Genomic DNA, 27,242 nt, shown 5'->3' on the forward strand with positions numbered 1-27,242 from the left:
TTCAAAAGCGAGGGACGGAGAGAGAGGAGAGGGGCACAGTATAGGCAGGTAGGTCACCAGGCATACAGAATCAGAACTGTGCACTAGGCCCATCTATCTTCAATCAACAGCAATGCAATTCTGTACCTAGCAATATCACTCAACAAGGCCTATCATCAGTGATTAGGCTAGGCTTTAAAGATGAGCGAGATGCAACAGTTTGCTCTTACAGTCACACACAGTATCTGTGAACGTGCATGGGTTTGCGTCACGCTGTTCAGTGTGGTAGCCAGGGCACTAAAACAGAGGAGAAGTTAGTCTCACGCTTCAATGCTCTTAGTTGTTGCTGAAATTGACCCACTATGCCAGGGCTATTCAACTCTTACCCTACAAGGTCCAGAGCCTGCTGGTTTTCTGTTCTACCTGATTATAATGCATTGCAAGCACCTGGTGTCCCAGGTCTAAATCCTGATTAGAGGGGGAAAAAAATGTATCAAATGCAGTGGAACTGGCTTCGAGGTCCAGAGTTGCACTATGCTGTTTACTTTCTGCAACAACAAAAAAAAGGTTAGGGATTTTACTTCATGTTAAGGATCCCAATTTGGTTTAAAAGTTTTAACGTTCACACCCCTAGGAGGGAGTGTTTGTGGACAGGGATTATTGAGAAGGAGGGAGAAATACAGTACATTGAACTAATAGAGGTCTTCTTACCGATCTGTCTCTCCAGGTCTGCAGCCTCGTCAGGCGTTGCTCGGGGCAGGACCCCCGGGTCACTGAAGCTGGTCCTGAAGAGAGTCCCCAGCACAAAGACAAATAGCACTCCCCCTATCACTGGGATGGCTGGGGTGAGCTGCACCGACAGGAAGGGACAGCTAAGGGAAAGAAAGATGAGAGAGAGAGAGAGAGAGAGAGAGAGAGAGGCAGAGTTAGACTCGTATGCAAGTACTGAAGTATTCAGAGCAGGCTGCACCAAGTCAAACGTACGACCATCATGAGAATCCGCGGCACGTGTTTGCTGGCCAAGAAAGTGTAGTTTCGGAAGTGGGTATAATTTTCCTCCACGCCCAGCCCCATTTCAAAGCAGAGCGTAGATATTAGATATGGAGACTCATAACCTCCGTTTACAGACAGTTCTCCGGACGTCTGTCTCTATCCCACCCACTCAGCCCCCTCCTCCCCCTGGGCCAGGGCTTCCCCAGTGTCTGCCCTGAACTGCACCGTAATCTGATCTAATGACAGATCATTGAGTTTTATCCCGTTAGTTAGGTCTGATCTTGCAAGTACTTATTACTGTAATCGCTTTATCATTAGAGCTGATATGGCTGGGCCATGCACTGTCACTTCTGATTTCATTACTGACGGGGAGCGGGAGCGGGGGCAGATGTGAGTGACACGGAGTCCTTATTGTTTATCAAACAAACAAAATGCCATTCTGTTACTTAAATCAGACACTTACTATGAAAAACTGTACTATAGAGTTGAGCCTTGCTCAAAAAGTTCTGTACCGCACTAGCCCATCTGAATGATATGACTACTGTAGCCCAGGAATAGAAGGAAGAGGAACAGCGCCTGATCAGACTGGTAAAACCGTTCATAATCTCAAACACACGTCAAAAAATGTAATTAACAAACCGCTCATCATTGAACTGTCCCCAAATTCACAACATAGAGGGAGAGGTGATCCTAAACATGCTTTAGTCTCTCAGAGAGGATGGATTGTTATGAGGCTAGATGACATGGAACAGGGCACAGAGAGGTGATCCTAAACATGCTTTAGTCTCTCAGAGAGGATGGATTGTTATGAGGCTAGATGACATGGAACAGGGCACAGAGAGGTGAGAGGGAGACATTATTCCATTAGTATGATGTTCAACAGCAGGAGAGAAAATGCCTGCAGCGGGAGGACAGCAGTGCTGCCGTTCACAGAGTACGCTACACTTTTGCTCTCACTCATTGATTGTGGCTTGAAAGTCAATGCCAAGCAAAATCACATTTGATCATAAAGGCCAAGTTAGGGCCTCTAAAAGGCAGTGATAGTGATAGGTTGCTGAGAGTGATAAGTGGGAGAAAGGTAGCATACATCCCTGTGTGTGTAGACAGAGAGGTGAGACGAGAGGGGAAATTATCTATAGTCATGTTTTCCGTCAGTGTTAGTTGGCACTATGTGAGAACCTGAAAACATGGCATGCTAGGAAAGACTAGGTAATAGGGGTGTGCCGAGTAGTCGGACAAAAAGAGTATCGTAACGGATATGGTCAATTTTCTGGATACGATTATGATCAGAGTATGTTTTGTAATTAGCTGTGATCGAAGAAAAAGAAACTCAGGTGCCAGCACACACCTTTCTCAGGTCAGTCATGTGCGAGGTCCTACGTGGTTAGTTTGCCTGTCTGTAAAGAACAGGGCGGGCTCTACGCTCATCCTGCGATACTCGGAACGGCACTGGAGCAACGAACCGCCCTTGCCGTCTCTGCCTGGTCGGTTCCCCTCTCTCCACTGGGATTCTCTGCCTCTAACCCTATTACAGGGGCTGAGTCACTGACTTTCTGGTGCTCCTCCATGCCGTCCCTAGGAGGGGTGCGTCACTTGAGTGGGTTGAGTCACTGACGTGATCTTCCTGTCCGGGTTGGCGCCCCCCTAGGGAGTTTTTCCTAGCCACCGTGCTTCTACACCTGCATTGTTTGCTGTTTGGGGTTTTAGGCTGGGTTTCTGTACAGCACTTTGTGACATCAGCTGATGTAAGAAGGGCTTTATAAATACATTTGATTGATTGCTCTGATTGGATAGAGTGAAGTTGTATTTCCCCATAATTTCACCCAATCACTTCTCCTCCATGTTTTTGGTCTGATAATATAGATTGCTGCTGCCTGCTACTATGATAAATCACACAGCAAGGACATTTGCTATCAAGCTATAAATGTGTAAAATATCTTACAAGCGAGGCAAGTAAAAATAATTACAAATAATGAAAACGCTGAGTGACAGCAAACTTGTCTGCCTGCTGCAAGTCGAGACACACACACACACACACACACACACACACACACACACACACACACACACACACACACTATAAAATAAATATTCATCATGAGCAATCAACACGCTGCGCTTTGGTCCCCTCTCTACGACAGCCGTTACATATAGGCACTTTAGTATTGCCAGTGTAACAGTATAGCTTCCGTCCCTCTCCTCTCTCCTACCTGGGCTCGAACCAGGAACACACCGACAACAGCCACCCTCGAAGCAGCATTACCCAAGTAGAGCAAGGGGAACAACTACTCCAAGTCTCAGAGCGAGTGACGTTTGAAACGCTATTAGCACGCGCATGCTAACTAGCTAGCCATTTCACATCGGTTACACTAGCCTAATCTTGGGAGTTGATAGGCTTGAAGTCATAAACAGCGCAATGCTTGAAGAATTGTGAAGAGCTGCTGGCAAAACGCACAAAGGTGCTGTTTGAATGAATGCTTACGAGCCTGCTGCTGCCTACCATCGCTCAGTCAGACTGCTCTATCAAATCATAGAGTTAATTATAACATAATAACACACAGAAATACGAGCCTTTGGTCGTTAATATGGTCGAATCCGGAAACTATCATTTCGAAAACGAAACGTTTATTATTTCAGTGAAATACGGAACCATTCCATATTTTATCTAACGGGTGGCATCCCCAAGTCTAAATATTCCTGTTACATTGCACAACCTTCAATGTTATGTCATAATTATGTACAATTCTGGCAAATTAATTACGGCCTTTGTTAGGAATAAATGGACTTCACACAGTCCGCAATGAGCCAGGCGGCCCAAACTGCTGCATATATCCTGACTGCTTGCACGGATCGCTAGAGAAGTGACACAAATTCATGTTAGCAGGCAATATTAATTAAATATGCAGGTTTAAAAATATATACTTGTGTATTGATTTTAAAGAAAGGCATTGATGTTTATGGTTAGGTACATTGGTGCAACAACAGTGCTTTTTCCGCAAATGCGCTTGTTAAATCACCCGTTTGTCGAAGTAGGCTGTGATTCGATGAGAAATTAACAGGCACCGCATCAATTATATGCAAAGCAGGACACGTTACATAAACTAGTAATATCATCAACCATGTGTAGTTAACTAGTGATTATGTTAAGTTTGATTGTTTTTTTATAAGATAAGTTTAATGCTAGCTAGCAACTTACCTTGGCTTCTTGCTGCCCTCGCGTAACAGGTAGTCAGCCTGCCATGCAGGCTCCTCGTGGAGTGCAATGTAAGGCAGGTGGTTAGAGCATTGGACTAGTAACCGGAAGGTTGCAAAAACGAATCCCCCCTGAACAAGGCAGTTAACCCCTGTTCCTAGGCCATCATTGAAAATAAGAATGTGTTCTTAATCTGACTTGCCTAGTTACATAAAGGTGTAAAAAATACAAAAAAATACAAAAATACAAATTGGCGGCCAAAAATACAGATTACCGATTGTTATGAAAACTTGAAATCGGCCCTAATTAATCGGCCATTCCGATTAATCGGTCGACCTCTACTATAAAACTGTACATTTACAGATACCATTACGACCATGTCGGCGAAACCCTACTAGGTATGCAAAGATATTGTGAATCAGGGAGCTTTGGTGGTTGACTATCTAGCAGAGTTATGGCAGAGGCCTGTTCAATCACCATTCTCCAGATGGCAACACCTTGGGAGCCTGGCCATATCCACGGTGCTACAGAACCAGGGTGGCAGCCAGGGTCAGAAGGTGGGAGCCAGCACTCCCACCAACCTGGCTACACTATTATAAGCCTACCATTCTTTGGTGCTTGAGTGGAGGATGGGAGTCCAAAGTGGAAGCTAAGGATCCATCAATGTTCAAACACCAGCTGGTAAAAAAGTCTCTCTCAGCTTTCTGATAATCTCACGTCAACTAGCATAAATTCATGCAGCCAAAACTTAAAGAATTTTGGGGTGTGACTGACAGTCTTCCAATCCACTGGCTGTCTTTTCTGGGTGTCTTTTCTGGGTGGCTGCATCAGGTGGCTCCATGTGCCTTGCTTACTGGCCTGCCCCCAGGGCACACCCTGGTCAATGCCCATCCCCTTCCCAAGTTCCCGTCCCTCTGTAAGGCTGCTGCCAGGCCAGCTGGAGGACACTACATCCTGTAAGCCTTATTAATACCACGACTGGGCAGCAGTTGCTGTCGCCACACCAAATCTGGACCTGCTATAAAAAGTGATCAAGTAACAGTGAAACAGTGAAAGTAGCTCCTGTTGCACCAAGTTCCCAGAGCAGCAGAGAAAATGAGTTCCCTCAGAAAGTGAGGGTAAAAGTAGAGCCGTGTGGATGAAACATGGTGGTAGTGTCCTCTGTCCTGTTGTCTGGGACATCAGCTAGGGTCTACTCTGCACAATGGTGGGATAATAGCAGGGCTGGCTGGACTAATATCCCACGGTTCCTGTTCTGCCAGAGATGGACTAAATGTGATCTGCTGTGTGCCTGGAAATTGTGTGTGTGTGTGTGTGTGTGTGTGTGTGTGTGTGTGTGTGTGTGTGTGTGTGTGTGAGCACTGACTCTTCCACAGTCACATGCTGATAGAGCAGAGGGTATAGCAGAGTTACAGACCAGAGGCAGGTCATAGTGAGACTTTCTACAGCTCAACCAAGGGTGAGCATACCAACTCACTGACATCATCACCCTCTCTGACATAGAGTCTGGGAGAGAGGGAGACACACGATTAAATGCACTGGAGATGGTGTAGCAATGGAGTTGCAAAGACACTGACTATGAATGCATACAACCCACTACATGATGAAGCTCTCATTCCCATGAGGTAGAACAGACCCAGTGGATCCCCCTCCACCTGTGTCTGTTGAGAGATCATGTCGTTCTGAGCACAGCTGTCCCTGTGAGGAGAGATTACAGTGAGGAAGATGTACTCCAGAGGCCTGCTCCTGCCCTGCCTGACGATGTAATCCATTACCAGGCCAAATCCTCAGAGCCAAGTTTGAGCCCTGCTAGAGCTTGATATATATAGCCCATCACCACCATGACCCTGTAGTATAGAAGGCCAGAGTGGAACTAAGAGTCATTCACTCTGACCATAGCAGTCCAATAGTGTGTCCATCAATCTAGTGCCATTGTCTGCTTTTAATGATAGAAACCGCTAAGCAAGACAGAATGAAACTACAGTTTGAATGTTTTTCTCCTGTCATCATATGAATGGTACAGATACCTGCGGACGCTACCTGCCCCCTCTGCGGGAGGGTTAACCCAGGCTAGGATGAGCAAAGTGATTGCTCCTTTCTGCTCGATGCATCCAGGGCTTGTTAACCTCTTGGGTAGGGGGCAGTATTCTGAAGTTTGGATGACAAACGTGCCCAAAGTAAACTGCCTGTTACTCAGGCCCAAAAGCTAGGATATGCATATGCATGGTAGTATTGGATAAAAAAACTAAAGTTTCCAAAACTGTTAAAATAATGTCTGAGTATAACAGAACTGATATGGCAGGCAAAAATCCATCCAGGAAGTTGGATTTTTTTGGTGTGGGTAGTTTTCAATTGAATGCCTATAGAGTATCTAAATGGTTAGGACCCAGATTGCAGTTCCTATGGCTTCCACTAGATGTCAACAGTCTAGACATTGTTTCAGGCTTGTTTTCTGAAAAATGAAGAAGAATGAGACCATTTTGTAAGTGGACTGTAGAATCAAGCAGAGCTGGTTTGCGCGCGTGACCGATTGCACGCCCTTCGTTGTTTTTCCTTTCTAATGAAGACGCTATTGTCCGGTTTAAATATTATCGATTATTTAGACAATAGACAACCTGAGGATTAATTATAAACATCGTTTGACGTTTCGACGAACTTCACCGATACTATTAGGATGTATTCCGTCTGCATGTTTTGAACGCCTTTGAGCCAGTGGATTACTGAACAAAACTGAGTTTTTTTGATATAAAGAGGGACTTTATTGAACAAAATGAACATTTATTGTGTAGCTGGGACTCTTGTGACTGCAACCAGAAGAAGATCTTCAAAGGTAAGTGATTAATTTTAAATCGCTATTTCTGACTTTAGTAATTCCTTTACTAAAATGTTTGTATGCTTTTGTAAGCGGGGCGCTGTCCTCAGATAATCGCATGGTATGCTTTTGCCATAAAGCCTTTTTGAAATTTGACAAAGCAGCTGGATTAACAAGAAGTTCATCTTTAAGCCGATGTATAACACTTGTATTTTTATGAAAGTTTATTACGACTATTTCTGTATTTTGAATTTGGCGCTCTGCAATTTCACCGGATGTTGGCCAGGTGGGACGTTACCCCAGAGAGGTTAAACAGTATAAATCCCTGCACTATCTGAGAGCTAATCTGCACAGCATTGGAGAGAAAAGGTCAAATTGCTGTTGTGTTGTCATGTTGGAGTACCAGAAAGGAGGCGGAGGGAAAATAACAATACACACCAAACCGATTCATCCCACTTATCCAGGGTCCAACAGACAGCCCATACAAAACCATGAGGCTCAAAATAACTGTAGGAAGGCGGTCTGCTTTTCACATAGCTGAACAGATAATTGGATCAAACAAAGTCAAAAGCAATTGTGTTATATTAAAAAGTGAGCTTTAGTTCTCAGCACACCAACAACAACAAAAACAGACAACCAGAGGCCATACTAAGCTTACACTATTATTGTTTTGGGATAGGCCATTATCACTACTGATGTAGGATTCTAATTTGATCACTCTTTGTTGCTGATCATTTTTCTGCACAGCAGGAAATGCAGATGAGCTTCATGATTTACACAAATTCACCGAAAACTCACTAACACAAGGTCTTTTTTAAAAATATATATTTTTTACCTTTATTTAACTAGGCAAGTCAGTAAAGAACAGATTCTTATTTTCAATGACGGCCTAGGAACAGAAAGACAGATTTTTACCTTGTCAGCTCGGGGATTTGATCTTGCAACCTTTCGGTTACTAGTCCAACGCTCTAACCACTAGGCCAGGGGTCACCAACCTTTTTGAAACTGAGAGCTACTTCATGGGTACTGAGTCATACGAAGGGCTACCAGTTTGATACGCTCTTCTGAAATAAATTTGCTCAGTTTGCCTTTAGTTATACGTTATTAATAATGATTAATGATACTCATCTATGTGAAGACACTGATCACGTTAATAATTTCTCACAATAATTATCAACAATGACAATAAGGTGGGAAACAGATATCAATATTCAGCACTTTAATCTCAGTAATTGTTACATTTTCAGATGATCACTTACATCACTACATTTCATAGGAAAAATGTCCCATCTTCACTAGCCACTGACAAACCCTTTTAAATCATGAACTATGTTGCACTGTCTCAAAAAGTTATCAATTATGTAATGTTAGAAAAATCTAGTTATTTTTAAATAAATCTTTTCACATTTTGAACTAATGACCAAATGTGCTGCATTTTAAACACACTTTTAAATTGAACACAATTCTTCAATATTTTAATTCAACTTCGCCATGGCACTGCCATGTTGCCACTGACAACATCTGGTATCTGTTTCTTTGTTAGTGGGAAGACTGGCATTGCATGCTGTTCACCAGTGTATTGTAATCTGGTGTGTAACTTGACACTGCAATTGAGAGTGAGTCTTTCAGATGTGCATCAGTGAGGCGTGTTCTGTGTTTGTTCTTGATGAAGTTCATGTCAGAAAACGCTGATTCCCAGAGATTGGTTCAACCTAACAGGCTAGCAACCTTCATAGCTGCTGTGCATACTCCACTGTACTTCTCTGTGTCAACAAGGCACCAAAAGTTTGGTGCAGCCTGGTAGGCTTTGAGGTGGAGGTCATTTTGCAATGTTATGATTTCAATCTCCACCTGTCCAGCATCCAAGTTGAACATTGCACTTAGTTGCTCAGCAAAGAATGTTGTGTCCACATTCATGAAAGGATTGGAAATGAACGACACACATGGCTCAAGCTGATGAAGGTCACAAAACCTATTCTCAAACTCTTGCCCAAGTCTGTTTATGACTTTACAGTACTTTTCTGCAACTTTGTCAAATGTCTCAGATGCAGAAGGATTGTCTTTCAGCACCGACTGCACAGAGGGAAAGTGCAGCACCTTTCTTTTCTGTAAATCCACAGAGAAAATGTTCATCTTGGCTTTAAATGCATTTAAAGCACTTATCAGATCAACAACAGTCTTACCTTTGCCTTGCAGCTTACAGTTCAAGTCATTTAGTTTCCCAGTAATATCTGTCAAAAATGCAAGGTCAAGTGTCCACTCTGTGTCCTCTAGCAGTGAGACGTCTTCGCCTTTGGACTGAAAACGAAGTAAAACTCGTCCTCTGCTGAGCCATCGGATTTCTGTGTGTAGCAGCAGGTCACCATATTCAGCTGACATCTCCTCCAATAGCACCTTGAAAATCCTGTGCTGTTTTGCTTTGGAGCGGATGTTGTTTATGATTTTTACAACGGTTCACGTGCTCAAAGCCGATCACTTTTGTTTTCTTCGCTGCGCCCGCTAGCTTACTCTCCACGAGCACTGTTTTTTTCACGCGCACAATACTGACCTTTGAACTAGAGTAGGTCAGAGTTCACCTAAACTTATCTAAACTCATGTATAATGAAAATATTTTTAAGATATATATATATATATATATATATATATATATATATATAAAAATGACTATTTAAAAATGACTATATATATATAAATGCAAGTGTGATTAAAAAGAATAGCAACAGAATACAATTACATTTCAGACGCAGCTCACTAGTGAGTTGTGCTATTTTTAGACCAGGCCTGCGGGCGACTCATGTGGTCCCTGGGGGCGACCTGGTGCCCGCAGGCACCGTGTTGGTGACCCCTGCACTAGGCTATCTGCCGCCCAGGTTATATTAATAACAGTACTGCACTTTTCATGTTGCCAAATTTTGGCCAGCTAATAGTCTCACCACCAATCCAGCAACATTATGGACTAAACATTAAAATCCTGTTGCTGCAGGATTCTTTTGCTGCGACAATACTGGTCAAATTTTGATTCTACATCTGTAGTACACCAGAGTGGGCAGATGAATAAATCTCGCAGATGACCTGAATCTCTGGTCCCTACCGCTCGTATTTCTCCTTGCTCTGGAGAGCTCACACAGTAATGGAGGGTGATAAAGCATTCTGAGCCCTAAGCACTCATGTGTTTATCCCTGCCAATGCAGGCCAGATGCAAGGCTTGCTGATTGATTGAATTTACAACAAAAAGCAGGCTGGAGAGGCCTAATCCCTGCCTGTTTTGCACCAGCTAAAGTGAAGGGAAACCCACAGGACCTACTGTGACATGAAATCCATTCAAGGTGAGCTGGTCTCATCTGTAGGGAATGGACAAGGTTTAACAGTTTAATGCCTTAGAAAGAGACAGGTGCCTGAAAATGTAAAAGACATGAAGAGCAGTGGGAATCACGACGAAGAGTAAAACAAGGTAGGCCTAATTGTTTGAAAAGCACTAGGCTACACTACTGACCAAAGCGGTTTGACACAAGAAAAAAATCTAAATGCATTGACAAGTGGAAAGGTTTCAGGGGCAGTCTCTCAAGCCCTACACTGCGAGTCCATTTAGCCAGAAAAAGCAGATAGAGACATGTCAAATCTCTAGGAAACAAAAATGAATGTCCAAAATCGTTACTGGAGCTCTTTTCATCTACCCATTCAATCTGGCTTCCATTCAGTCTGATTGGTCACACATATCGCATTGAGGAATCCAGCAATTACCAGAGCTAATAAGAAATCACTAGGGATGTGAAGCGCTTTACAAGGCTCATGTGAGGCCATATCTCCACAACCCATCACTGCGAAGCAAGGTCGGCGTAGCTTTCAAGACTTTCTTGGAAATTTGAAAGCATTTCTGCTCTGTGCTTTTCCTGTCAAACTGTTCATGATAATCTGATCCAAGGACAGCCAAAGAGGGTAATTAGTCAAGCTTTTACAGACTGTAGGCTGTGTTGGCCAGGGAAACCACCGCTTACAACCCTTGGACAGTTTGTTTGCTTTTGACGACTTGCATTAAATTCCAAACCTGTCACGTACAGTGCCTTGCAAAAGTATTCACCCCCTTGGTATTTTCCTTATTTTGTTGCATTACAACCTGTAATTTAAATAGATTTTTTATTTGGATTTTATATAATGGACATACAAAAAGTAGTCCAAATTGGTGAAGTAATTTTTTTTTTTAAATACTTGTTTCAAAACATTTAAAAAAAAAAAGTGTTGCGTGCATATATATTCACCCCCTTTACTATGAATCCCTAAATAAGATCTGGTGCAAATAATTACCTTCAGAAGTCACATAATTAGTAAACCTCTCTAGGGTAGGGGGCAGTATTTTCACATCCGCGCGTCACCGTTCGGATAGGGACCTGAACGCACGGACAAAACAGAGAATATTTGAACATAACTATGGATTATTTTTAACCAAAACAACATTTGTGGATGAAGTAGAAGTCCTGGGAGTGCATTCTGACGAAGAACAGCAAAGGTAATCCAATTTTTCTTATAGTAATTCTGAGTTTAGTGAAGGCCAAACTTGGTGGGTGTCAAATTAGCTAGCCCGTGATGGCGAGCTATCTACTCAGAATATTTGCCGAAAAGCTATTTTAAAATCTGACACCGCGATTGCATAAAGGAGTTCTGTATCTATAATTCTTAAAATAATTATGTTTTTTGTGAACGTTTATCGTGAGTAATTTAGTAAATTCACCGGAAGTTTTTGGTATGTTTGCTAGTTCTGAACGTCACATGCTAATGTAAAAAGCTGATTTTTGATATAAATATGAACTTCATTGAACAAAACATGCATGTATTGTATAACATAATGTCCTAGGAGTGTCATCTGATGAAGATCAAAGGTTAGTGCTGCATTTAGCTGTGGTTTTGGTTTTAGTGACATTATATGCTAGCTTGAAAAATGGGTGTGTGATTATTTCTGGCTGGGTACTCTCCTGACATAATCTAATGTTTTGCTTTCGTTGTAAAGCCTTTTTGAAATCGGACAATGTGGTTAGATAAAGGAGAGTCTTGTCTTTAAAATGGTGTAAAATAGTCATATGTTTGAGAAATTGAAGTTATAGCATTTTTAAGGTTTTTGAATAATTGCGCCACTCGATTCCACTAGCTGTTGACTAGGTGGGACGATTTCGTCCCACATACCCGAGAGAGGTTAAATAAAGGCCACATGTGCGCAATCTAAGTGTCACATGATCTGTCACATGATCTCAGTATATATACACACACCTGTTCCGAAAGGCCCCAGAGTCTGCAACACCACTAAGCAAGGGGTACCACCAAGCAAGCGGCACCATGAAGACCAGGGAGCACTCAAAACAGGTCAGGGACAAAGTTGTGGAGAAGTACAGATCAGGGTTGGGTGATAACATATCCAAAACTTTGAACATACCACAGAGCACAATTAAATACATGACAAAAAAATGGAAAGAATATGGCACCACAACAAACCTGCCAAGAGAGGGCCGCCCACCAAAACTCACAGACCAGGCAAGGAGGGCATTAATCAGAGAGGCAGCAAACAGACCAAAGATAACCCTGAAGGAGCTGCAAAGCGGAGATTGGAGTATCTGTCCATAGGACCACTTTAAGCCGTACACTCCACAGAGCTGGGCTTTACGAAGGAGTGGCCAGAAAAAAAGCCATTGCTTGAAGAAAAAGATAAGCAATCACGTTTGGTTTTTGCCAAAAGGCATGTGGGAGACTCCCCAAACATATGGAAGAAGGTACTCTGGTTAGATGAGACTAAAATTGAGATTTTTGGCCATCAAGGAAAACACTATGTCTGGTGCAAACCCAACACCTCTCATCACCCCGAGAACACCATCCCCACAGTGAAGCATGGTGGTGGCAGCATGCTGTGGGGATGTTTTTCCATCGGCAGGGACTGGGAAACTGGTCAGAATTGAAGGAATGATGGCACTAAATACAGGGAAATTCTTGAGGGAAACCTGTTTCAGTCTTCCAGAGATTTGAGACTGGGACAGAGGATCACCTCCCTTCAGGACAATGGCCCTAAGCATACTGCTAAAGCAACACCAGAGTGGTTTAAGGGGAAACATTTAAATGTCTTGGAATGGCCTAGTCAAGAGACCTAGACCTCAATCCAATTGAGAATCTGTGGTATGACTTAGATTGCTGTACACCAGCGGAACCCATCCAACTTGAAAGAGCTGGAGAGGTTTTGCATTGAAGAAATGGGCAAAAATCCCAGGGGCTAGATGTGCCAAGCTTATAGAGACATACCCCAAGAGACTTGCAGCTGTAATTGCTGCAAAAGGTGGCGCTACAAAGTACTGACTTTGGAGGGGGATGAATAGTTATGCACGCTGAACTTTTGTTTTTTTGTCTCATTTCTTGTTTATTATTCACAATAAAAAATATTTTGCATCTTCTAAGTGGTAGGCATGTTGTGTAAATCAAATGATACAAACCCCCCAAATATCCATGTTAATTCCAGGTTGTAAGGCAACAAAATAGGAAAAATGCCAAGGAGGGTGAATACTTTCGCAAGCCACTGTATCCTAAAACATAACTCACTAACACATCTCCTTCGCATAGAGTTGATCAGGCTGTTGATTGTGGCCTGTGGAATGTTGTCCCACTCCTCTTCAATGGTGGTGCAAAGTTGCTGGATATTGGCGGGAACTGGAACATGCCGTCATACACGTTGATCCAGAACATCCCAAACAACATTACTTTCTCTCCACAGAACACGTTATCTGGTTGCTAAGCAACAGTTTGTCTAGACAAAACCAGTCTCATGCTAGCTCACATTTAAATTGTTCAAACTAAATACATACTGCAATTCCAACCACAAAGCCTATTTTCTTTGATTTTAAGGCTCAAAATACAACATGCCTTTTTTTTGCACTTCTGGTAACAACATTTATGCCGGTATGGTACAGAAAACAGTATGACGGTCTGGATACCGTCCAACCCTAGCACAAAACATCATCCAATATCTCAACCCATGAACACCCTCCTGACTGTGTAGACTAAATGCAAAGTTTACTGACAGACACTAAAGGAGTGTGCTTCCCGAATGTGCCGATAACTACTGCCTCTGTCATCAGCTCTGGCGCTGGGAGACAAGCCACATGTAATGGAGAAAGAGTCAGGTCACAGTGTGTTAAGAGGTGACACGGTGATGGAGATGGACAGATTCCAAGATGAGGACATTAAGGAGGGCAGACCCTGCTACATCAGGCCTTTACTTTCCCCACAGACATAGATCTACATCTACTGCACCAACTTCAAGACTCATAGGACATTTTTAAGCAGAAAATGTTTTATTGTAGCCTACATCAGCCTTGGACACATTGATGTGGTCATCTTTCTGAAGAATTGGCTAATCGAAATGGCATAGGGGGTGACTGATGAGGCCCATGACCTTTGTAGTGGGACATTCATTTTAAAAATGGGACAGTTCTCCACCATTCCTTATATTTCAGTTCAGTGCCAAACTCTGAAAATAAACCAGAACTTTGAAAGGGTTAGACTATTGTTGCCATGGAGACAGACACTATTCACTGTCAGTCATGGGGAATTCTTCAGAGGGAAAGTGGTTACTGTGGAAACAACCACACAAGTGAACCGAGTAAACTGACAGCAACATCAAAGAGAAAGACGAGTAAAAAGAGGTATGATGGAGAGTATGATGAAATACATTCAAATCCTTTTCATTCCAACAAACCATCAAGCTATAGAGGAGTCTGAATTCAGCTTTGATATCGAAATTGTGGCAGCAAACAAGATGGAAGTCATTACAGCGTAGGGAGACAATTTGGCTTGATATGTGGGTGGGGGATGTCTTTTATAACTTCTGTTGTCTCTTGGCATAACTTTCCTCTTCTCAGTTTTCAATACATGTTTTTTTCTGTGGTTTAGCACAGAGGGAATTGAGTTATTTTTCCCCTGCCACATGTCATTACACAGTACACAGAAATCTGATAAACATTACTGCAGTCTGACGATCATCGACTGAGTTGTTTTGTGTATTTGTGCATGAGTTAATGTATGATGTAGCCTAAGGGTAATATGCCAGAACCCCACCCAGCTTACGTTCCTTAAAGTGATCAGGTTCTCAAAGCAGGCTGAATTAGCCCATGTTGAAAGGTTTAGACTGAAATCTAAACATGTCTAACTCTCTCACTGTGCTGCTTCTAATATCATTCTAGGTCTGCACTGGTCCAGGACATTTCAAACAACAACAATGATCGTGATAAAGGTCCACTGTCTCACGCAAACTAGGCCTACTGAATTTGGATTCTCATACCAAGAATAAAGAAAAGAATATTCAAAGTTATTGGATATATCCAAAGTTCCTGTATTTCTCTACATGAGCGTTCTGGGAATAGAAATAAAAAGATTCCAACCGTGGGAAAATGTTCTGCCCTGCATGAAGTTATGACTGACAAATCAAAACAGAATACAAAATAAACAAACTGGGTCACTTTCTGTGCAGGAAAGGGTTAACTTGTTTCTTAGCCTATGTGATCAGTGTGCAGAGGTCAGCGATAGCAAAGACGGTGAGTGAAGCAGTTGGTCTATTTTGACCAAAGCAGCAAAACTACCTCCTCTTCTAGGGCTTGTGTTCACATCACATTCCAGTCGTGTAACATCTCCAAAAGGAGATGTAGGGTAGATTCTTGCATCAAGTTAGATACCCACGGTTCCCTGTGGTTGACCACCCCCCCAAAAAATTTAACAAATAAAATCAGCTGGCGGAATGAATAACAATTATTTTGCGGGTCGTTTTTAAATCTAAATATTTGTTTGACAAACCCAGAAGCTAGTTGTGTTGCGAAATCCATTAGGCTGTGAGCAGTGAGGCAGCAAGAAAAAGGAACAGGGAACAGTCCAGTGGTAGGCATATTTGTGTGGAGCTGAAACATTTAAATTTGTCCATTTGCAGGGGAAAATTCCCTTCGCCACGTGACAATGTGTTGCCAAGTTTATTTTCCTTGACTCCTAGCTTTCTAACAGAAGAAAAGACAAAAAGGTTATGATGGTGAAACACACCATCGTGGAAACAGATGCTGCGCAAGTCATATCCCCAGTTTAGAAGGATTTTGGAGTCATCGTGGACAAGGAGGACAACAACCTGGTAGATGGATACACAGCCTGGAGAAAAGCAAGCAGTTATTAGTTTACTGAATTATCAGTTATTACATTAATTCAGGCTTTCATTCATTTAGACTATACAGTGGTAATATAAAGTGTAAACCTGTGCGGCTGGTAAACCTTTGAGTAGCTATTAGCCTACTAAATAAACGTAAGCTATTTTTGCAGCCTATAGACTATTCGATTTAGAAAATTTATTTTAAGTTTCAATTAAATATTTGACCATCTAAACAATATTGAATGTCAAATCAAATCATCGAATCAAAGTTTATTTGTCATGTGTGCTGAATACAACAGGTGTAGACCTTACAGTGAAATGTTTACTCACAGGCTCTAACCAATAGTGCAAAAAAGGTATTAGGTGAACAATAGGAAGTAAATAAATAAAACAGTAAAAAGACAGTGAAAAATAACAGTAGCGAGGCTATAAAAGTAGCGAGGCTACATACAGACACCGGTTAGTCAGGCTGATTTGAGGTAGTATGTACATGTAGATATGGTTAAAGTGACAATGCATATATGATGAACAGAGAGTAGCAGTAGCATAAAACGGGGTTGGCGGGTTGTGGGTGGCGGGACAATGCAGATAGCCCAGTTAGCCAATGTGCGGGAGCACTGGTTGGTCGGACCAATTGAGGTAGTATGTACATGAATGTATAGTTAAATTGACTATACATGTATGATAAACAGAGAGTAGCAGCAGCGTAAAAGAGGGGTTGGGGGGGACAGACAGGACAATGCAAATAGTCCAGGTAGCCATTTTATTACGTGTTCAGGAGTCATATGGCTTGGGGGTAAAAACTGTTGAGAAGCCATTTTGTCCTAGACTTGGCACTCCGGTACAGCTTGCCATGCAGTAGTAGAGAGAACAGTCTATGGCTGGGGTCTGACAATTTTTAGGGCCTTCCTCTGACACCGCCTGGTGTAGAGGTCCTGGATGGCAGGCAGCTTAGCCCCAGTGATGTACTGGGCCGTACGCACTACCCTCTGTAGTGCCTTGCGGTCGGAGGCCAAGCAATTGCCGTACCACGCAGTGATGCAACCAGTCAGGATGCTCTTGATGTTGCAGCTGTAGAACCTTTTGAGGATCTCAGGACCCATGCCAAATCTTTTTAGTTTCCTGAGGGGGAATAGGCTTTGTCGTGCCCTCTTCACAACTGTCTTGGTGTGTTGGGACCATTCTAGTTTGTTGATGTGGATGCCAAGGAACGTGAAGCTCTCAACCTGCTCCACTACAGCCCCGTCGATGAGAATGGGGGCGTGCACGGTCCTCCTTTTCCTGTAGTCCACAATCATCTCCTTAGTCTTGGTTACGTTGAGGGATAGGTTGTTATTCTGGCACCACCCGGCCAGGTCTCTGACCTCCTCCCTATAGGCTGTGTCGTCGTTGTCGGTGATCAGGCCTACCATTGTTGTGTCGTTTGCAAACATAATGATGGTGTTGGAGTCGTGCCTGGCCATGCAGTCGTGGGTGAACAGGGAGTACAGAAGGGGACTGAGCACGCACCCCTGGGGAGCTCCAGTGTTGAGGATCAGCGTGGCAGATGTGTTGCTACCTACCCTCACCACCTGGGGGCGGCCCGTCAGGAAGTCCAGGATCCAGTTGCAGAGGGAGGTGTTTAGTCCCAGGATCCTTAGCTTAGTGATGAGCTTTGAGGGTACTATGGTCTTGAACGCTGAGCTGTGGTCAATGAATAGCATTCTCACATAAGTGTTCCTTTTGTCCAGGTGGGAAAGGGCAGTGTGGAGTGCAATTGATTGTGGATCTGTTTGGGCGGTATGCAAATTGGAGTGGGTCTAGGGTTTCTGAGATAATGGTGTTGATGTGAGCCATTACCAGCCTTTCAAAGCACTTCATGGCTATGGACGTTGAGTGCTACGGGTCTGTAGTCATTTAGGCAGGTTGCCTTTGTGTTCTTAGACACAGGGACTATGGTGGTCTGCTTGAAACATGTTGGCATTACAGACTCAATCAGGGACATGGTGAAAATGTCAGTGAAGACACCTGCCAGTTGGTCAGCACATGCCCAGGGCACACGTCCTGGTAATTCCGTCTGGCCCCGCAGCCTTGTGTATGTTGACCTGTTTAAAGGTCTTACTCACGTCGGCTACGGAGAGCGTGATCACACAGTCGTCCAGAACAGCTGATGCTCTCATGAATGCCTCAGTGTTGCTTGCCTCAAAGCGAGCATAGAAGTGATTTAGCTCATCTGGTAGGTTCGTGTAAAGGTATTGTTTTATGTCGGCTATAGGTTTTCATTAGGTAACAAGGCTTTTTTCCCAAAGCAATTTGAGTTGTCAATGTGTCGAATCGTGAAAATAAGAGACAGGCCTATCGTTCTTCATTCATGGCATGGTTTCCTCTCATCCAAATGTTGAATAGACATGCAGACAAATTAATTAATGCAGGGAATGGGATAAGCCTAAAAGCCTACAGTCGTGGCCAAAAGTTGAGAATGACACAAATATTAATTTTCAAAGTCTGCTGCCTCAGTTTGTATGATGGCAATTTGCATATACTCCAGAATGTTATGAAGAGTGATCAGATGAATTGCAATTAATTGCAAAGTCCCTCTTTGCCATGCAAATGAACTGAATCCCCAAAAAATATTTCCACTGCATTTCAGCCCTGCCACAAAAAGGACCAGCTGACATTGTCAGTTATTCTCTCGTTAACACAGGTGTGAGTGTTGACGAGGACCAGGCTGGAGATCACTGTCATGCTGATTGAGTTCAAATAACAGACTGGAAGCTTCATAAGGGAGGGCGGTGCTTGGAATCATTGTTCTTCCTCTGTCAAACATGGTTACCTGCAAGGAAACACGTGCCGTCATCATTGCTTTGCACAAAAAGGGCTTCACAGGCAAGGATATTGCTGCCAGTAAGATTGCACCTAAATCAAGCATTTATCGGATCATCAAGAACTTCAAGGAGAGCGGTTCAATTGTTGTGATGAAGGCTTCAGGGCGCCCAAGAAAGTCCAGCAAGCGCCAGGACCGTCTCCTAAAGTTGATTCATCTGCGGGATCGGGGCACCACCAGTACAGAGTTTGCTCAGGAATGGCAGCAGGCAGGTGTAAAGTGCATCTGCACGCACAGTGAGGTGAAGACTTTTGGAGGATGGCCTGGTGTCAAGAAGGGCAGCAAAGAAGCCACTTCTCTCCAGGAAAAAACATCAGGGACAGACTGATATTCTGCAAAAGGTTCGGGGATTGGACTGCTGAGGACTGGGGTAAAGTCATTTTCTCTGATGAATCCCCTTTCCGATTGTTTGGGGCATCCAGAAAAAAGCATGTCCGGAGAAGACAAGGTGAGCGCTACCATCAGTCCTGTGTCATGCCAACAGTAAAGCATCCTGAGACAATTCATGTGTGGGGTTGCTTCTCAGCCAAGGGAGTGGGCTCACTCACAATTTTGCCTAAGAACACAGCCATGAATAAAGAATGGTACCAACACATCCTCCAAGAGCAACTTCTCCCAACCATCCAGGTACAGTTTGGTGACGAACAATGCCTTTTCCAGCATGATGAAGCACCTTGCCATAAGGCAAAAGTGATAACTAAGTGGCTCGGGGAACAAAACATTGATATTTTGGGTCCATGGCCAGGAAACTCCCCAGACCTTAATCCCATTGAGAACTTGTGGTCAATCCTCAAGAGGCGGGTGGACAAACAAAAACCCACAAATTCTGACAAACTCCAAGCATTGATTATGCAAGAATGGGCTGCCATCAGTCAGGATGTGGCCCAGAAGTTAATTGACAGCATGCCAGGGCGGATTACATAAAAGTATGTTATTTGTCGGGTCACGGATGGGCTCTCGGAACAATTCTATGTGGCTGGGTCAGGTTGCGAAGAAAAATCTATCCTGATGTCGGGTGAGTCTCAGAATTGATGTTGCAGGCGTGGGGGGGGCGGCTTCAAAAAACTGACCCGTGCGGGACTCTACTGTAGGGTAAGACAGGGGTGGGTGGGCTGACACAGTAGATGTGCCACTGGCTTGAACAACGGCAGTGTAGATCTAGGGGACCTAGCCTAAGTGCTCATTCCGGCTAAGAGATTGGAAAAGAAGCTCACTAGTCGTGTATGTAGCCTAGTACATTGTCGTCACTAGTTACCACAACCACAAATTCATAAACGCTGCCTATTTATACAATTGATATTCTTAAAAATGTGATTTAACCCTTAACCACACCGCTAACCTTATGCCTAACCGTACCCTTAAATTAAGACCAAAAACAAAATGTTTTCATAGTTTCTACGATATTGACATTTTTGACGTTGTGGTTGTGCTATCTAGTAGAAACCCTAGTGCATGCATGTGTGATAACAGTCCTCTGACATGTAACCACTTGTGTGACCTATTATACAACTTGAATTACTATTTTACAGCACTGTAATTTATGAATTGACAGTCCATGGCAGAATACTATATATGCTGACTGAATGGAGCATATGGACTTTTATTGTCAAATGGAGAATGGAGCCTTCATACACATGCTGAAGTCATAAAGAGACGACGGTGCACGGTCTTGCCATTTCAGTCTTGTTATGGTTTGCATGGTGTAGAGACCGTCCATCCCCTCACCAGCATGTATCCAATTAGAACACATCTATGGTGGAATAGCATAGTGTTTGCAACTATGGTGACCCAGAAGGTTAGCCCATGTTGGCATTCTCTACCAAGCATACCGATGACTCAGTCTGGGACTAGGGCTGTTGCGGTCATTACATTTTGTCAGCCGGTTATTGTCATGGAAAAGACTGGTCTAACAGTAACTGACCGTTACTAAACGTGTTTGATAATTATCTCCAGGCCTCCATGCATACAAGACTCTGATGTACACCTTTGCAACATCTACATTTTAAAAAACCTAATAGGTCAATTGAATATACACCATCAAAATAAATTCATTATTTATTCTCTTCAGGTCTAAAGAAACATTATGATATAAAGAAAATGTATTTCAGAAGAACAGAATATGAGTTGGCCTACTGTATGTTATCTGGTTATGTACCATGCCATAGGCTGTAGACTTGTTCATTTAGCAGACAAGATATGCTTATAAGTCCCATAACATTATTTTAAAGTAAGAAGAATATACACTACCGGTCAAACGTTTAAGAACACCTACTCATTCAAGGGTTTTTCTTTATTTGACTATTTTCTACATTTATTAATTGTAGTAAACACACAGAAATACGAGCCTTAGGTCATTAATAATGGTAAAATCCGGAAACTATCATTTCGAAAACAAAACGTTTATTCTTTCAGTGAAATACAGAACCATTCCGTATTTTAATCGAACGGGTGGCAACCCTAAGTCTAAATATTCCTGTTACATTGCACAACCTTCAATGTTATGTCATAATTATGTACAATTCTGGCAAATTAATTACGATCTTTGTTAGGAATAAATGGTCTTCACACAGTTGGTAACGAGCCAGGCAGCCCAAACTGCTGCATAAACCCTGACTGCTTGCACAGAACGCAAGAGAAGTGACAATTTCCCTAGTTAATATTGCCTGCTAACATGTATTCATTTTAACTAAATATGCAGGTTTTAAAAAATATATACACTTCTGTGTATTGATTTTAAGAAAGGCATTGATGTTCATGGTTAGGTACATTGGTGCAACGATTGTGCTTTTTTCCAATCATCACCCATTTGGCGAAGTTGAAGTAGTCTGTGATTTGATGGTAAATGAACAAGCACCGCATTGATTATATGCAACGCAGGACAAGCTAGTTAACCTAGTAATATCGTCAACCATGTGTAGTTAACTAGTGATTGTGAAGATTGCTTGCTTTTTATAAGATAACTTTTATGCTAGCTAGCAACTTACACCTTGGCTCCTTGCAGCCACAAGGTCCTTTTTGATGCTACACTCGTGTAACAGGTGGTCAAGCCTGCCACGCAGTCTCCTCGTGGATTGCAATGTAATCGGCGTCCAAAAAGGCAGATTACCGATTGTTATGAAAACTTGAAAATCAGCCCTAGTTAAATCGCCCATGCCGATTAAAATCGGTCGACCTCTAATCTGTTTGCTCTCGAATAGCAAATGGAGGCTGGGTTCTCTCGCAGGTCAGTTTTTTTTTAATGCCTGGCAGGCTCCTTCGGTTTTATAGCGGACCATGTGCTTAATATGAACAGCTGATAAATGAATATAAAAACACTTATTTCACTCCAGGCATTAACCACTGTGAGGAGCATGCTTTCGCTGCGCGACAGGTGATATTCCGGCCAAACTCCGTATGCCACGGGCTCTCCAAACTTGTTCCTGCAGCTACTCAGTGCTTAATTTGGGAAACCAAGTGAAATCTGTTCGGGAACATCAATAATCTTATTTTTTTCGCAAAGAAACATATTTCCCTAAACTGTTGACAGCCCCTCTGCATGCTGAAGAAAGGAATAAAAGAGAGCGAGGAGGAGATGGAAACAGATGGTGGTGAGATGTTCTGTATAGCTAAAGTTAATGTCACCCAATTAATTATGAAAATATTTAACATCCCTATTACTAGGCTATTCAAAATCGCCCTGCATAATCAATGAGCCAACTGCATCGCCTAGGGCTATAAGTTCTCTCCCAGACTCGTGGATAGACATTTTGGAGCATAACATAAGTCCATCCAGTATGCATAATAATACAGTACACACAAAGGCGATGACTAAAAACGATTTACTTTTGGAGTATAGGTTAGATCAATTATATACCAAAGACATCCCAAATCTGTTTTGGGTTATGTTTTGCTGCCATGTGTAATAAGTGAAAGGCTATGTATTGTATAACGGCAATCATTTTAATTCGTTTTTTGGGGGAGGGGGTGGGGGGGCTTGGGCTTATAAGCGTATGCATAAGCTCAAATGTGTATATGGATTTCAAACAATCTCCACAACAACCATGTTTTACACTCAGTTTCAACCTGCTGTTGAACTTCTTTCTTCAAAAATTGATCATGACAGTGAGGTGAGTTTTAAAAGCATGATAGTGTTTTGATGATAAGTGTTTGATGTGATTTTTCGATTTGCATTGATGTTAGTGACAATAGAACCCTGAGTACCAGGCCATTAGGACGTGATGAAGGGACAATAGAATCCTGAGTACCAGGCCATTAGGATGTGATGAAGGGACAATAGAACCCTGAGTACCAGGCCATTAGGACGTGATGGAGGGACAATAGAACCCTGAGTACCATCCATTAGGACGTGATGGAGGGACAATAGAACCCTGAGTACCAGCCATTAGGACGTGATGGAGGGACAATAGAACCCTGAGTACCTGGCCATTAGGACGTGATGGAGGGACACTAGAACCCTGAGTACCAGGCCATTAGGACGTGATGGAGGGACAATAGAACCCTGAGTACCAGGCCATTAGGACGTGATGGAGGGACAATAGAACCCTGAGTACCAGGCCATTAGGACGTGATGGAGGGACAATAGAACCCTGAGTACCAGGCCATTAGGACGTGATGGTAGTTAGCAAGTTGGGTACTACCAGCGCATGTCCAGACTACATAACAGGAGATTACTGTGACTCAACGGTCATGTGGAATTTTGCTGCAGTCATGACTGCCAGTGTGGCGGTAATACAGTCACTGCAACAGCCCTATCCGGGACTGCAATTACAGCATAGCTAGGCCACGCCATCACCAAAAATTACAAAGAGTTCAGTCTAAACCTGCAATCTCGTTGCCCAGAGTAGCTCAAGGCAGTGTCACTAAATCCTTTGCCCACCCTTCCAAGTTCTTAAGAGACCTCACAAAAGCAAATAAAACAGTGATTTCAGGCATCATTAAATCAGGTTTCAGGAGATCTGGTGGCAAACTGCAGCGGGGTCAGACCCGGTGTCTTCTGACACTCTTTGGACGGGTTAACTGGAGTCAGATTCCAGGGTACGATGTTCCACATCTCCCTCCAAGCATGGTGCACCAAGCATCAGCTATGTCTCGTCAATTTCCCCTGCCCTACCACAGCAGCTCTTTTTCCTTGTTTTATAACTGGTTTTCCACCTCTCTCGGCTTAAGGGTCAAACTGCCGTCTCTCACACCCCCGTCTCTCACCCCCCCACCACCACCACCACCTCGGAGTTTATCCATTGGGTATTATAGCACTGACCTACATTATCATCAGGAGGGAAATATTCCATACCCGAAACGATTCGTCTCAAATGAACAGTGTACCACCAGAAAAATTACACCCACAGAGCCCTCTCAGCTTGCACGTTCTCCAGCTCTTTCTCTGATCGCGCCGCTCTCCTCCCTCAGAGCCCACTGCGAGTGCTGGTAGCTGATGAGGCGAACCAATGCTCAATCTGGAGGTTTGGCCTAATTGTTATGGAGGCCTTTCTCGTTTAAATGCATGAGGATGACAACCAAAAAAGGCTGTCCAGAGTCAACTAGTTAGGGCAGATGATATGGGCTTGTCAATTCACTACAACTGTGGTTTGAATTATAGCTGTGGGCTGTGAAATGAGTGAAAGGGAGCAGAGGGTTTTAACGATAAGTGTGGGAATACATTGGCTTTTGAGAAATGTTTTATCCATAACAAAAAATAACATTTAAATCACGAACCAACTGAGGGATCCCAAAAACTGACATTACCTAACCTTACCGTGGCACAGAGGCAATCGGCTGCTTTTAATAGCAAAGACAGTCAATTAAAAGTTCATGACAGTTCACTGTAGGAACGCAGGAAGGGAGTACATCATGTGACTAACGTCCTAACATGAGATGACAAAAAAAAAGTGCCTGTATGCAACTCCATTATCTGACCATAAAAAAATAGTCTTAATAGAATTTCACTGGCAGTTTATTAAATATTTCTCTCATTGTCCCAAAAAACGTTAGTCCTAATTTAAGATGGCTTTTGAAAGATAATTCAACTTTAGGATAATCAACCTTTCCCAAACTAATCTTAAAAAATCAAAATACAGTATGTTAGACAGCTCTGCCCATAATCAAAAAATGTCAATATGACTGAATGATACACCGAAACATTAGTGAGAAGGACAATTATGTGCAGGCTTAAAGCAGACTGTACAAATCCATATGTTAAACTAAAGCCTAGCCTAATGCAAGTTAGCCTATTGCTCATTAAATGTGACAGCGCCACACTTGAGCAGAGCTCACAGGCTGGAACGGGATGGAGGATTATGTGGGTTAGGATTATGCACTGCTGCGTACCATATGGGGAGTTTATTTGGGTTTCGGAGCTTGCCATCACTTTCAATTTAAAAAAGTTTCAATTGCGTCTCTCAGACATAAACATGCATTTACATTCCATGTGTGACATCTTGACTCCATCGTATGTTTACCACAAGCAGACCGTTTCCTGCATTTCACTAGAGGAACCTCCACATGTGGTGCCATCATGTTGAAGCACTGCAGTTCTACAGAAGTGACATCAGCCCATCAGTCAAAAACACCAACACTGCTTCAGACCAGCCTATGGCCTAGATAGACAGTTCAACACTCCTTGTCTAGGCTAATGGTATGCCTAACACCAAATCTCCACTCATTATTCCAGTTAACTCAATGTCAGCACCACAAACACAGATGAGACTATAGGAACACACCACCCCTCTGCAATTTCAACAAAGAGTTGGGTAAGGAATCAAAGGACAGACAAAATGTATGAACTTTCTCCTCATTACTAAAACTAACAAATTGAACACAGTGATTTGAGCTTAGCGTTTTGAGCCAAGAGGTCAAAGGCCAACAAAACACTAGAGATGCTTGAATCTGAGCCAAGCTCATTTCCCCTCCTACAACCTACACTACAGTCTAGGGACATTTAAAATTAATCTGTGCTGTTTTCAGTAGGAAGCAATAACATTCTGAAACAGGAAGAGGAAGCCAATTAACAGTCAATCAGGATTCTGTTTGAGCAGTCTCTTGGAAATACTCTGAACACGAGTCAGGAGTGTCAGATCCATGTCCTGCTGATACGGGTTCAACAGCAATAGACCCGGGAGAGTAAGTTCATCATCACCGGGGGCATCTCGCACAATATTTTTTTATCTCAGTGAGGTGCCTGAAGGTCTTCCCACTCATTTTGGCTCCAGCAGAGAATATTAAATCGCAACAATAACCAAAACACAGGTTACGGTTACCACATCCTCCCACAAGTCCCCTATACATTATTTACCACTTCTCACAGATCTTAATGGAAGGCTCCCATTTTACCAGAGTACCTAGATTGTCCAGCAGGCTAATGACAATTATCGCCTACGCTCACAGGACTGCATCTCCTCGACGGTGACTAAAGCTTCATGTCCACCAGATGTGTCAAACTCTTCGCGGTCCGGCGGAAGTCATTCATTGTCAATGGAGCTGTCCGCAACGCTGCGTTGGTGATGCCACACTAGACTTCGGTGCGTTCTGTGTGCTGCATGCATTCAATATTTTCAACTCGTGCGTTGCTTTACCGTGCGGTGGTACAAGCAGAAGTTCATAAACAGTCAAGCTAACTACAAAGCTAACCACTTTGCTGTATACTAGCTTATGCAAAAAATGAACAGCACCTAGCTCCCACTTTCCAGCTAATTATTTCCCCATTCAACTGTCCAGGTAATCCAATCGTATTGGCAATGTGTCTCCCTGCAGCATTTTTAGCATGGAGGCGCCGGTAGCAAAATGACCTTCTCCATGCTGTAAACCATTCTGCAGGCTTGCGAAGCACATGTGCGTCAAGTATGGAAAATGCGGACAAGACATCTGGCAAAAACAACATTCGGCAAAGCTCATGCGCATCTGGTAGACATACGGCGTCAGGCCTGTATAGAGCTAGGTAAAAAAAAAAAGGTTCCAGTACTCTGCCCCCTCTACTTGGAACGATCTAGAAAAATTACTTAAAGTACAGGAAATCATCTCCTTACATCATGTTTGTTAGATTTTACCCTATGGTGAAAAATGATTTAGTGGGTTGTCAATCTTTTGACCCCTACCCTAGTAACTGAAAGGTTGCTGGTTTGAATACCTTAGCAGACAAGGTGAAACATCTGGTGATGTGCTCGAGCAAGACACTTAACCCTAATATGCTCCAGGTGAGCCGTACTGTAGCGGACCCTGTAAAACAACCCATTTCACTTGATGGGACAATACATAC

At 43.0% G+C, this 27,242-nt stretch overlaps 1 protein-coding gene across 5 annotated transcripts in view; it reads right to left on the reverse strand.

Annotated features, from left to right (window-relative positions):
• The window catches only part of LOC106574720 (palmitoyltransferase ZDHHC14), a 99,228-nt gene that overhangs the window by 55,729 nt on the left and 16,257 nt on the right, over positions 1-27,242 (reverse strand). For all 5 annotated transcript variants that reach the window (XM_014150770.2, XM_014150931.2, XM_045714980.1 and 2 more), the window contains exon 3: positions 691-851. In XM_014150770.2, the coding sequence (XP_014006245.1) occupies positions 691-851 (161 nt within the window). The remainder of the gene's footprint in view (positions 1-690; positions 852-27,242) is intronic.

This window comes from Salmo salar, chromosome ssa01 (assembly GCF_905237065.1).
Source record: "Salmo salar chromosome ssa01, Ssal_v3.1, whole genome shotgun sequence".
Classification (NCBI taxonomy): domain Eukaryota; kingdom Metazoa; phylum Chordata; class Actinopteri; order Salmoniformes; family Salmonidae; genus Salmo; species Salmo salar.